At 40.1% G+C, this 13,590-nt stretch overlaps 1 protein-coding gene across 1 annotated transcript in view; it reads right to left on the bottom strand.

Moving 5' to 3' along the window:
• The window catches only part of OCA2 (OCA2 melanosomal transmembrane protein), a 181,291-nt gene extending 168,220 nt beyond the window's left edge, over positions 1-13,071 (bottom strand). The window contains exon 1 of the mRNA XM_075491924.1: positions 12,803-13,071. Within this exon, the coding sequence (XP_075348039.1) occupies positions 12,803-13,071 (269 nt within the window). The remainder of the gene's footprint in view (positions 1-12,802) is intronic.
• Positions 13,072-13,590: the final 519 nt, after the last annotated feature.

Raw genomic sequence — 13,590 nt, 5'->3', positions numbered from 1 at the left:
AGGAAATTCCTTTTCCTACATGGCAGGTGGCTTTGTTCCGGCAACACAGTTTAACTATACATCATATTTCTTGATAGCAATGATGCACATCTTCCCTCCCAGTCACACAGATGCCAGACTCTCTTCTCTCAGACACTATGTTCCCTTTGGCCCTATATAGAGTGACACATTGGTTACTCCATAGTCTCACAGAGGTGATTTCCTTCGATCTTGCTCCTGACATAGCATATTCTTGATGAGAAATGCCATAATATTTGCCATGCATGTTCTAAAAATCAGCACCACCCCAAAGCTAAATAAATCCTGGACAGTGATCACCAAAAAAAAGGTAGGATTCTGCTCAGTAGCCATATGGTTAATAAGTCTTCACACAGGCATGAAAATTTCTGGCCATCCAGACATGAGGCTACATAAATAAAACCTCATTCTGTGCTCCCAAAGAAAAATAAAAGAGAAAAGGAAAAGTGTCAGTGCTGCTGACTTCAAAAAAACAATTTTCCAGCAAGAGATTATCTGCAGAAAAGGGGAAACCCCATGCCAACATAGCTCCCCATTGTCATCAGCTTCTTTCGGTCTTCTTCCCCTCATTAAGGCAGAAGGCTCCAAGCTGCTATACAGAGACAGATGAAAAAAATCAGCAGGTACTTACAAATGAACCCCATTAAAGAAGCAAGACAGATATGACTGACTCCAAAAGCAGAAGAATTGAGACGAAGGATCTCTGTTACTGGTCCCACTCTGGCAGAGGTGCCATGGAGCACAGATAATTTAGACAGTTAAAGACAGAAGAAAGTTTACAAATGTTTTGTTTCTTCAGGCAGATATAGCACCTGAATAATATATTAATTTTCAATCAAAAACACTTGTTAGCATTTTAAAAAGCATTAAAAAATGGGCTTTTCATGAAAAAAAAAGCAAAGCTTGTCCTTTGCTATGTGTTGGATTAGGCAGTTATGCAGCTATTTGATTATAAACTGAAACGGATCAAAAAGGTTTAGTGCTCTTGAATCAACAGCACCTCCAAAAAAAGAGAAGCCTGAAACACACATCAGATGCCTGAAAGTTGGATAAAGCATAGTACTAACAAAGCACAGCTTCTCACATATACCTTTTGAAAAAAACAACTCCAGAAACTGTTGCCAAGATAAACAGCCACTGCACTAACAAATGTCTTTTTAATAAAGTCTGCACAGGCAGTTTGCAAAAAGAAATTATCAGTAGAGCGTGACATAGGTGGAAAACTGAAGGATACTCTGACAATAAGGAAAGGCAAAGGAAAAAGAAAGGTAAGTGGATACTCCAGGCAGTGGAGCAATAAACAAAGTAACAAAAAAGAGAGAAAGACAAGAGAGAGAGAGACACTAAAATGACCATAACCAGACATTGTTCTTAAAAGTTAACGTATAGGTAGCTCTTCTGCACCTCAAGAATCAACACAGAATAGTTGTTCCTCTACACAAAAATAACAGCTTTAAAGCCCAAAAAATGTAATCACATTTGAGTCATGGCACTTAAAAGTAGGTTACAATTGCAAAGAAATGTTTTAAAAACAAACAAACAAACAAAATGTCTATGAGAAGCAGAAGTCCATAGCACATTGTCACAGAGAAAAAAATCATTTTGTACTATTTTAAGGTTATGTAATGTGACAGTTAATCAGAATAGTGGAAGAACTAAAGCTACAGGAATTATCTCCTCCAAAACCATTAGGAAAAAGCGTGGGCTGGAGAGAAAAAATATCATGACACATGGCAGAGCTAAAAGAACAGATTTTAACTTAAGACAAAAGCATATAGACATATTAGATTTTAAAAAGGCCATTGATTTAGAAAGGAAGGATGGACTCCATCAACATTTGTTCTTCATTGCAAGAGGTATGGTTAGAGTCTCAGCTCTGCAGTGTTGTTCCAGTTTATATATTAATTTATCTTAGTCAATAACCAAACACTGCAACCTCAATAGGACAAGGTATGCTCCTACTTGCACCTTTCTTGTTAATGAAGACTAAATGCGATGTAGGCCATGATACCATGAAGATCTCGTCCCTGAAGAGATATATATGCAGCACAGGTAGGATCCTGATGACTAATGCTGCATACAAGTAAATAAATTCCGTTACATATAAGGAAGCTGGTGTCAATACTTAATTTTGATGATGTCAAAGCATTATATGTATGATCTAAATCTCTTTAGATTCATAGAGTGTTTAACAAGAGCCAGAATTCCCTTTTCTCCATCCTGTCTGCTTGAACCTAAAATATTGGTTGGATTGACACATGAAGAAAATTAAATGATGAGTCCTACTCCAATTTGTAAATAAATAGGTACATTTGTTGCCTGCTTTTAATGTGGCGCTCTTGTGTGTTCTGCCTCACAAACATCAGATTTCCAGCTGAAGGAAAGCATGACAAGTCTCATGACATCAATGGAGCTTTTTCAACTTTTGGTGACAGACCTATAGGTTCAAAATTGTGATTAGCACAATACCCATACATAGAAATCCTTCTGACAATCTATCATTCTTTTTTGCCAAGGATAGGCTGTCTTCTCTCAAAATAGGCTAGTAGGAATATTTCTGGCCATATAATCCTCTTCAATACTGTTATACTACTATGAACAGATTTGTAATGGGTGTTTGTTGCCATTTTATTTGTGTGGTTAAAAACAACAGCTTTCCACATGCTGATGTTCTAAATTTTTACTCTGAAACATTACTATTCCTTACAGTTCTGGCTTAGCTCATTTTTGGGTACAGACTACAATACGCCAAGTAGACATGAGCCGAAAACATTGTCTAAAATGCATAAATTCCATTGCGCCACTTCTGTGTAGAGCATTTACTCTTGTTGGCCTGCTCTGGAAAGCACTGGGAGGCACTCCATACAGTACACAGAGCATCTTGGCAAAGAAGCCACGTGCTGTCAATGGATGCAACAAAACTGTGTATTTATACAATATTACAACATAGCCCTGCTCTTTTAGCTTACACAACTAAAGACACATCAGAGAAAACCAAAATTCAAAATCAAAGTGCATTCCTTGTTACCCTCCATTCTGGGTTTACCATTCCTTTTATCAGACAGATTCACTAAATTCATGTTCATGCTTTTCACTCTAAGAGGTTTACATGATGAACCAGCTGTCAATAGACTCCTAAAGAGGATTGCAGCTCACATGTCATTGACGTGGCTGAGGAGGTAGAGTTGCTCCTATCAGTCCTAGAAAGATTAGAGACAAAGGAATATTTGAAGCTGCTTTTCCTTTTGTATTTCCTAAGCAGCAGAGAAAATAAAGTACATAAGACCACAAGAGTGGGTGGAGAAGTCACTGTGAAATATTTACCTACCCTATTCAAGGAAGTATTGCATTAATCCAGGATTAGACTTCCTACAATAAATTCATCAACAGCATAGCACTTCCTCCTCAAACAGCAAGTGCAATGCCCTGCCAGACATACCTGTTCAATATAACTGCCAGCATGGCCTTCTGAGAGACGTGCTTTCATACTCTACCATTGCCAGAGCTCCACTCCAGGCAAGGGAGTCCATACAAAAACTCTGCCCAAGGATACCAGGGAATGAATGGCAGATGGACTTTGCCTACTGTCCGTACCAACTAGCACGGAAAAGGGAGTACTTCAGAAAGTGTGAGCAAAATCTTTAGCCTTTCACAGCTGCTTCTGAATGATGCTAACTCACAGGCAGTACTGAGTCAGTATCTTCTGCTGCACTTCTGAAAACTGTGAGTTGCTGTAACTGCCAATCTGTTTTCTATCTCACCCTGCCCAAAAGAAATAATATAAAACATGTGCAAAGGAAAAAAAAAAAAAGAAACCCAAGTGCATAAATTCTGAACCTACCCAGTTCTGACAGACCTGGTTCCAGCTCACTGTGCTGTCCTTGACTTAGCTCCGACCTGCTGTGGACAGAGCTCTGCATGGTCTCTGACTTCTGCTGGTCCATTAGCACAATTATTGCACGTTGCCCCTGCAGTCCCATTAGTACCTATCAAGCAGAGAATTGCTTGCTTGGTCACTGTCTGTAAGCATTTTGGTGACTCATTTATCAGCTTTTGCTGTATTTCAGAGAGTAAATCACTTGAGCTCCTTATGAATAGCAGGTTTTAAAAAAAGCCGTATGATTTGCCAGACTACAGACTGTGACCCTATTTTTTTTTAATTCACTGGCTAATTTCTTCCATCTGCATTAATCTATTTTTCCATCAACTACATTCAATTTAACATGAACTTCAGTTCTTAAATGTATGACTACCACTGTCCTGGAAATTTTTGCTGTGGCTGAGGTATGATTTCCAGTGCTTCTAACACAAGAGGACAAACCACTCTGATACTAATTAATTCTAATGGGAGAGACTTTTAAAGTGTTCGGCAGACTGAAACACATCTCTATCTCCAAGCAGAACTATGCTCTAAAACATCTGCTCCTAACAGTAAGCTATTAAAAAAAAAAAAAGAAAGGAAGGAAAGGTTTCTTTCTGTACCCCTTGCAGGGTGGGATTGTTTTTTGAGGCATCATGGCCTTCCATGTTTTTATCTTGTTAACATGTCTTATTTTTGTTTGGAAGATCAAGCTGTAAGTATTCACTAGTGCAAGGTGTTCAGTGTAAGCAAGGAGTGCCACTAACTCGGCTGGCTCGCTTCAAGGTTTGGGACTGACAGTTTCATATTCTTTTGTTAACTGCAGCTTTGGGTGGAGTTAGGATTTTTTTTATCATAACTGAGGACTGATTGCATCAGAGTTTGGCTTACAATCACAGCTTTAATTCACTCCATAGCTCACTACACCCTGCTCTCACTCTGTACTTCATGCTGTATTTCAGCTTCACCCAGTGTCCCTCAGTAGCCGCATGGAAGGGTTTCCATTCATCCTTCTCACTATTCCTACTGTCTCAGCATTTTATTGATAGCTCTCCTTCCAGATGCTTCTCCTTCCACTTGTGTCTCAGAGTCCTCTCTCCTCCCTCCATGCTCGGCAGCAGCTCTCCAGTAGCCTGGGCAGAGGCTGAGACAATATTTTTGGGCAAATGCTCAGTATGAACTAAGCTACCCAAGCTCTCACCTGACTACCCTAACTACTAGGAAAGACAGCAGCCTGCAAACCCTTCCTTCAGGCCCTTATATTTTCAACAATATAACAGGCACTGAAAGAAGAAGCAAGAGGAGGAGATAAAACAATGCTGATTACCAAGAAATTTACTTAGAAAATAGAATACCTGAGTTATAGTTGTTTCAATATTGTATTGTTGTATCAGTTGTACACTGCTGTTTCAATTGATGTTTCATTATTTATTTAGAGTGATAAATTGAAAAAGAAAAAAAAAAAAAAAAGAGTGCCTTGGAGGCTGGTGGCCCATACACTTACTCAAGAATTAGGAGGTGTGTGTTTACTATCCCCCAGAGCAGAGTGGAGATTGTACATCCACCTCCTACAGGACATGTACAGTAAGGGAGCCCCACTGGCATCACTTCTTTTTTGACTGGACCATGAAACCAAGCTGCCCTTGTCCTGGGCTCTCTCCTCCTATGCTCTGCAAAGTTCATCGGCTCCTGCCCTACCTCAGGCTCACTGAGATTCAAGCCTTAGAGCTAAATGGTCCAAACTTACTGTCAAACATCAGATTCCTCTCCATGACTCCCTTTCTCAACTATTTTTGGCTGGACTTTCAGGTTTTATCTTGCTCTATCCTTCAACTGCAGGGTCTGGGCCCATAGAAAATTTGCCATGTTATCATGCAGACCATTTACTGCCCAACAGCAGCACTGCAATGGCTGCCTATCCACATGTCCACCTGATGCAGCAATACATGTAAGGGCTGTGGATTTCCAATGCTTTGTTTTCCTTCTCCCCAGTCACTGTCAGCAAAGGTTCAGTTGTTCTTCCCCACATAAAGCTTTTGCACACCTACATGGCAGAAGATTGGGGACAAAACTGAATTCTTATTAATTAGTATAATTTGACCACCTGCTAGTGCAAAGTTCTGATTCCCACAAATTGTTTAGTATGTCAGAGCTGCCACCCACACATAGGCACATCGGCCAGGAATGAAGCACACAGAACAGTTTTTCAAGAAAAAGCTTCATTGAGGGATACTGAGTGACTGAGTTATTTGCTTCACCTTACATTGACAGCTACTCCTCACATCAGCTATTTAAGCCCCATGCATGCCCTCCTGCTCAACTGTGACTGCCTCTGTGCAACACATTTCTTTTCGAAGTCTGGCTGTCTGGTTGGCTTAACCCTTCAACCTTATAATGTAAAAAAATCATTGCTGACATTAAAAGCCTTCCCCCGTTTAAACAGAGGTTTACATGAGGAAACAGCTGTCCAAACCCAAAGAGGATTGAAGCTGGCATCTTTCCACAATTGGCCTAAGAGGTCTAACGAAGACAAACCCCACATAACCATATTATTAACCATTAGGAAGAGAGCAGCTGCTTGCAAAATTCAACAGTTTTGTGCAATGTCACAGCGACTCAATTGAAACATTTGATCTCTGGAGGTTGGTACACTGCAAATTTTTCACTGAGTGCTGAGTTCAGTTTTTAGCCTGACAGTGGGAAAAGTGTGAAGCACTTAATTAGTACCCCCTAATTCTTTCAACAGAGCACTTAGAAACAAAAATGAATAGTGGTAGAATTCTGTTTACCAAAATGTCCTGTCAGAATCAAAAAGCATTTGAGTGGCTACATGGGAGTGCTATGGTTTTAGTCTGCCGATGACAGAACAGAAATTGGAGTACATAACCAATCTGAGATATTGTGAATAATTATAAGAAATAAGCTCTGAGATGACGAATAGTACACAGCAACAGAGAAATTAAACAGCTCTGAACACAGGGAAATTTATCATGAGTGAGGTCTGTGTCTGTATGTTTCATTAACAGCAAAAACTAAGTTAAAATCAGTCTTTTGTTGACCACATATCTTTTGCTGAAATGAAGCCAAACACTCTCCTTAAGTTATGCCATACAACCACATTTCTGTCTTCCTTCTGTTACCACTCCAAGATGCTTTCTTCCAGGAAATGGAGAACAGCACGTTAGAAGGGGGCAGAAGAACTTTCCAATAACTTATTTGCCTATTGTGCATAATGTTGTCTTTCTATTATACTTCTTACCATTCAAGCGACAAGTTTGCTAGAGCTGCTTATTGCTTCTTTTGAGTTTTTCAGATTTTGAATGGTATTTTGTGATGTAGTAGGGGCAACAACAGGGAGCGGTAATCTGAGCTAAGAGAGTCTCAGCAGTCCCATGCCCCTACACAGTTTGCTCATTACAAGGTGTGTTGTGGCCACATGCCTCCATGTTAGCACAAATGCTTGAGAAAGTATATTCAAACCCAAATGAACCAAATTAAATCAATTAGTAAAGTTGTGACTTTAAAACTTATTTAATATTATTTGTTCACTGCAGTGTCATAGCATTGGAACAGGCTGCCCAGGGAAGTGGTTGAGTCACCATCCCTGGAGGTATTTAAAAGACATTTGGATGAGGTGCTTATGGACATGGTGTAGTGGTGGTCTTGGTAGTGTTAGGATTATGGTTGGACTTGATGATCTTAAAGGTCTTTTCCAACCTATACGATTCTGTGATTCTGTGATTTAAAGATCCTCACGGGGAATCAAGAGTCAGAAGCATTCACTACAGATAAGAAATGGAAAGAAAGCCAGAAGTGTCACCATTCAGGCAGCAAGCAAGAAGCCACATGAGAATGATGAATGTGGCGGTTTGCTGTGAAGTCATCTATTTGTCCTGGACTCTTCTCTAATGTTTGTGTGATTGACATGAAAAATCAGAATGGTTCCTACACAAAAATGCAATTATGATGAGAAAATGACCACTTTCCCTGTTTGACTGTTGAACAGAAGATGATCCCATTTTAGTCTAATAGCCAAAGATGAAAATTAGTCTTAGGGCACACAAAAAAATGTGTTTTGAATGTTTTTGAGTTCTTTTTTTCCTCAGTCTTTCTCCCCTGTCTGAAGAAGCTTTTAAATTGTCACATAAATTTTACTTATTTAGACAGTAACCATGTCTTCTTGACATCTAATTCTAAGTCTTATAAATGTCCTTTAAAAGTAGCAATACATCAACATAATTAAAAATCAAAATTGAGATTTATAATCCCTCACTGCTAAAGGCATAATTTCACTTTCATATTGACTTCTCCTCTCCCAGCTTCTCCAACTAAGAGGAAATACAATTGCAATCTTTCCGTTGTATTGCTGCAAACCAAGAATTCAATAGACATTTTTAACTCACTGACCTTCTCATTGCAAACCAATCTCCCTACTGATCCTGGGACCACAGATTCAGGGCAAAGGAAGAGCTGGATGTGGTTGATTGTTTTTACTTTTTCTTACATAAGTGAGCATTACATAAGTGAAACTGAGAGGCAAGAGAAATGCTGAGATAAATAGTTTTACTTGATGGAACACAAATTCAAGCAGATCCAAAAAAGATGATGTTTTTTGTTATCTCAGAGAGGAATCTTCTTAATGAGGCACAAAGATTAAAATAAAAAACTTTCAAGGACTATCATATTAAATGACCAGCAAATTCCAGGGCCAAATTCATCCAAATATAACTTCAGTGCAGTAACTCTAGGGCTTGGTTTCATCAGCTTCCTTTCACAGTCTAATTTCTCATGAAAAGTTCATGACATAATGAATGCACAACTGCCAACCTGTTTTTTTTCCTAAGAAGATAATGTTATTATCTGACCACCTAAAGGAGGTACAGCCAGCAATTACATCAAAGAAAGAAAGGGACCAAAAGGCAATATGAAATTAATGCCACAAGGTCTAGTTACTCTATTACCCCTCTCTTCCACCACCTTCCACCACTTTTCTATCCCAATGAGTGCCCTTCTTTTTTGAGTAACATAGTTTTAAATAGCAACAAAAAGTAATTGGTTACATGGGATTAAGAATTACTGTTCATCTCATTTCTACAGATGGCCTTTGAGGCTCACTAACTTCTAAGTAGAAAACAGCTGACTTCACCCCCTTCCTGTGGATCACACAGGAGAATTTCAGATTTGGTTGATATAAAGCCATGCCATTAGGCTTTTCCCATGGAAGGAGCACTGATGTTGATGAGACCAAGGCAACCCAGGGGCTTTTTCTGTGGCCACATCCTGTACATGCAGAGACATGATGGAAGGAAATAGCCTGTGCTTTTGGAGATGTCAGGGCTGACTCGAGGAGCATTGCTCATGCAGCCAGAGAGCAGCGTGAAATCTTCCTGCAAGGTAAGGGGCTCAGGAAGGTGGCTTGGACCAATGTCTATCGACTGTAAAAGCCACTTTCATGTAACTATAATGAAAAAGACCCTGTTCAATCCATTGTTTCAAGGTTGAGGAGAATGAGAGAAGTGCAAAATCAAAATCCAGACTTCACTGTCGTTTTGCACTAGTTTAAAACCTATATTTCCGATAGACCAAACTACACTGCATAATGCAGTTCAGTGTAGACGGACACCTAGGCCATGTGCATTCCCACTGAACCCCACTGGAGCTCATTCATAGTCCATTTCAGAGACATACGCCTGCATTTCCCACAGCAAGCAAGATTGAAGGAAGTATTTTGCTCACGAGAAGGCTGGCAGGCTTATTTCAGGGGGAAGGATGCTCTGGAAAGACAAAGTCATTGGAGTGACCACTGTGGATGGTCCAGACTTCCTCACACAGAGCCCAGGGAGCCTAAGGCAATGCAGTAAAAGCTGGAGTCAGAAGGTACTGTTCTTCAATACGCAAGGTAAATGAGAAGGCATTTTGACAAGCAGGCAGCCCAAGACAATACATGCACCAACCACAAAATACCTGCAGGATTGAGCTGCAGTCAAATAAAAATGTTCAGTCCAGAATAGGGTGGACATCTATCTCCCTGGGAAAAGGGCCCCAGTTAACTCCAGAACATTTTCTTAAAGGTAATTTTAGCAACTGAGATAAATTCCCTGTTCTGTTAAATAGATTATTTGGAAAGTCTTGTCTCAGTGTACATTTGAACAATTTCGAGAACCTGGGAATCTTATCCCTGAAAGATAATTCAGCAATTTAAATTAAGTAGATGCATTAAACAAACCATACAGACATGCCAATTTAGTGAACCTCTTTACAGAAAAAAAAAAAGGATTTGGTCTCCTCTTTTTTTAATCGTTAGTAGTTTTCTTTGCAAGCAAAAGAACAATTTACATTAAAAGCTAATTCTCATTCTAATGAAACTAATCAAACAACTTGTGAGTCTGCAAAGGTTTATCCATGTTTTTATCTGCATTCTGTTGAGTAGTCCCAATGATTTAATGGTAATTACTCATACTAGAGGGGTCACACAGATCACATCAGTATTTTAACTGCACCTAATGTACATTGGCTAAAATACATGCTACAAAGAGCCAGATAAGATTCATCTCCACATGAAAAAAATCAATATTGGAGGAGCAAGACAGGTAAAGATCAACAAGGAGAAATTTCAGGAGATCCTTTCCTGAACCCTAATATATTACTATAGAAGATTAGATATACATTGGGAATCTATGTTTCTATGATTCTATGATTCTACATTTGTCTGTAAGGGAGCATGGGGATGGCTCTTCAATTGTACATCTATTCCTAAATCACACACAGCAACTACAGTTTCCTCAACAGGAAAATGGTGTTATCAAAAGACCTGGAGCTACTGCCTGCACTTGCAGGAAGGTGGGCTCACCCATGATTTAGTATTTTTCACCTCTGGCACCTGTGACCATGATTTCCAAACTGTGGTTCATAGGTTCACAGTAAGTTGTGTAGCACCAGTACACAAATTCCTCTCACCCATTGGAAAATATCAGAAAGACATTTAGCCAGAAGGGTGAGACCTGGTCCATAAGAACACAATCATGGGTTTTGTTCCTGTACCAGGATCACTAACAGGACAGTAAATAGCACCGGTAAACACATCTGTAGCAAGACATATATGTGAATTTGCAAAAGAAAAACCTTATCTCCAGATGGACTCAGTCCTTCCCTTCCCCTGCCTGCCTCTCGTCCTCACATATACGTTGTACTTACCGTGCTCTTTCAAAACAAGATGACATTAACTCACCCCCGCCACATGCTGAACTAAAGATTTACAAGATTTGATTCTGTCAGTAAAACTCTTAGTCAACACAACAAATCCTCAAATACTCCAAAAATCATTTCTAAAGGATTTATATGGCTTTCATGGTCAAGCTGTCAATCTGATTATTTTTTTAATATTTGGAAAGCATAGCTATAATGATTTCCAGTTCTCACTCTGACGGAAATACTTTCAGATGCACATAAAACCTTGACTTGGTTTGCTGTAGACTTATAGGACACACTTACAGAGTAGGTAAGTAAGGGGTGCAGCAAAGTTCATCCAGCTAGCCTGGCTCCCCCTTGCCCAGATCAGGGAACTTACCAAAATGCCCCAAACATCCTTTGCTCCCAGTATAAGCAGGTTTCCTTCTGAATGAGATGTAGGGGCACAAGGCAGACCTCAGCCCTGTCCAGCAATTCAGGGATGTGACCACCATGCCCAGAACTGTGGGGAGCCCCCAGGACTGCACCTCCCACCCTGCCGGAACAGCCATGGAGAACCACACAAAGAGGAAGGAGGGAGAGAAATAAAAAGAAAATTCTGCCCTTTGGATGAAGAGTCTAGCTGACTACAGATAAAACTTACCCAGGATTCTGATCTGCATTGCACTTCTGATCCACTTTAATTAAGTATTTAAATAAATTGTATTTTTATGCTTATTTAATTTTAATTAATTTTTAAAAATAACCTGATTTAAACATTAAACTGCTTTGAAATCTACCATGGGGTTTTTTTCTGACTTGTAGCAGCACAAGAAGAGTCTCCAGCATCAGATTCTGGAAATTGTGCTGGCACTCTACTTCGCCACTGCAGTCTAAGCCATTTTGCTCAATGCAGACTTACCCAGGCAGCACTTCAAGGCCTGTGCTCTGCAGGAGCTCGGATTAGGTACAGCATTGCTCTCACTTTAGGCTCAGCCAAGTCACCTCTACAAATTCTCAAAACTACCCGAAAAGGTTGACAGTCCACCCTGGCTGCCTTCCACATGCTGTGGTTGCTGCTGGTGCAAAACTTGCTCCATCCCACTACCAAAGGGGTTTAACAAAGTGAACGTGTGAACAACGAAGGTTTAAAAAGCCACCTGCAATATTTTGGGGTCTATAAAATATTTCTGAACACCTACAAATAGAATTGCTGATGTTGTATCTGTCACAACAGGAAAGACTAGACCCCCGCCCCCAAACCTGCACCTTTCCTGATGCAGGAGAGGATACACAAGGAGCACACACTCCTTCTACACTTGATATGTGGTGTGTCAACTATCACAGTTGTGTTATTTGTGCCATTTTAGTGTTCCTAGTCTTAGCCATAGTGATTCAGTTTACGGCCTTATGATGCATTTTTTCTGAAAGTGGTGAGGGGTGGAACATGAAAACTGATTTATCTCTGTGTTTTATGACACTTGGTGACACCAAGTAGGGAAGAAAAGCCATGTGTCTGGTCTTGAAAACACAGCAAAATTGGCCCACAGCTGCTATTAAAGCTGAGATTTGTTCAGAAATCCAGTGATCCACGACCCCCCCATGGCAATTAAGACTGCTCTGATGTCCCATTAAGCTTCTTGTTCTCTATGTGGGAGAAACAACATTCACTTAATGAATATATGTATCTGCTCTGCAAGGAAATAAAAATTAATTTGGATTAGGAGAAAAAATATTCTGTTTATCCTTATTCTTTACCTTCCTTGCATGGGGACAGAAGTGAAATCCTTCCCCAGAGGAACGCAGCCATCCTCCCCTATTGCTGGTTTTTCACATGGGGTCTGTGGCTGACCAAGACTCGCTACCATGCCATGATACTCTCTCAATAGCCACAGCTCATTGCAACTTTTGGTCACTGGTTTGGCCGCCACCTTTGCAGATAAATTGGTTTGATGTAAAGATGTCTGATTCAGCTCCATCTCTTGTTGTCTAGAAATTGTACTGTCATCTTTGTTATCCAAGTACATCTGTCCCTGGGGGGTGTTCTCCTAAAGAAAGTGAAAACAAATGTATTAGGACTAAATTGAATTGACTCAATGTTTACTTCAGTACAAGCGTGTTAAAAATGCCAAGCAGAAGATTTTTTTGTGCACCTTTGGATATTTCTCTTGTTGGTTTATTTCCACTAGGATTAAATCCAATGTTTTAAACCTCCCTGCAGCTTCAAAATTAGCCATTATAAAAACCATTGAAATACATAAAGAGATGGCTCTCCTACTTTTTCTGTGTCTGCCATGATTTTCTCCCATTTCTCCCAAATTTCCCAGAAACTTGCACTGGCCTATCCCACAGAATAAGCCAAAATTATCTCCACATCAGAGGTGCAAGAGCCACTGGTGCAGAACACCTTTCCGGCTTATAACAGCACTGTTTCACCACCACGACATGACTTTTCTCCAGCAGCTGTGGTGGCAGCAGCCCCACCAAAGCCACCGCTCTCCTCCCAGCCCACGGGCTCCCTCGGAAAGCCACAGTCGCCCTGAAGC

This window comes from Mycteria americana, chromosome 1 (genome assembly GCF_035582795.1).
Source record: "Mycteria americana isolate JAX WOST 10 ecotype Jacksonville Zoo and Gardens chromosome 1, USCA_MyAme_1.0, whole genome shotgun sequence".
NCBI classification, from domain to species: Eukaryota; Metazoa; Chordata; class Aves; order Ciconiiformes; family Ciconiidae; genus Mycteria; species Mycteria americana.
This window is presented reverse-complemented; position numbering and strand designations above follow the sequence as displayed.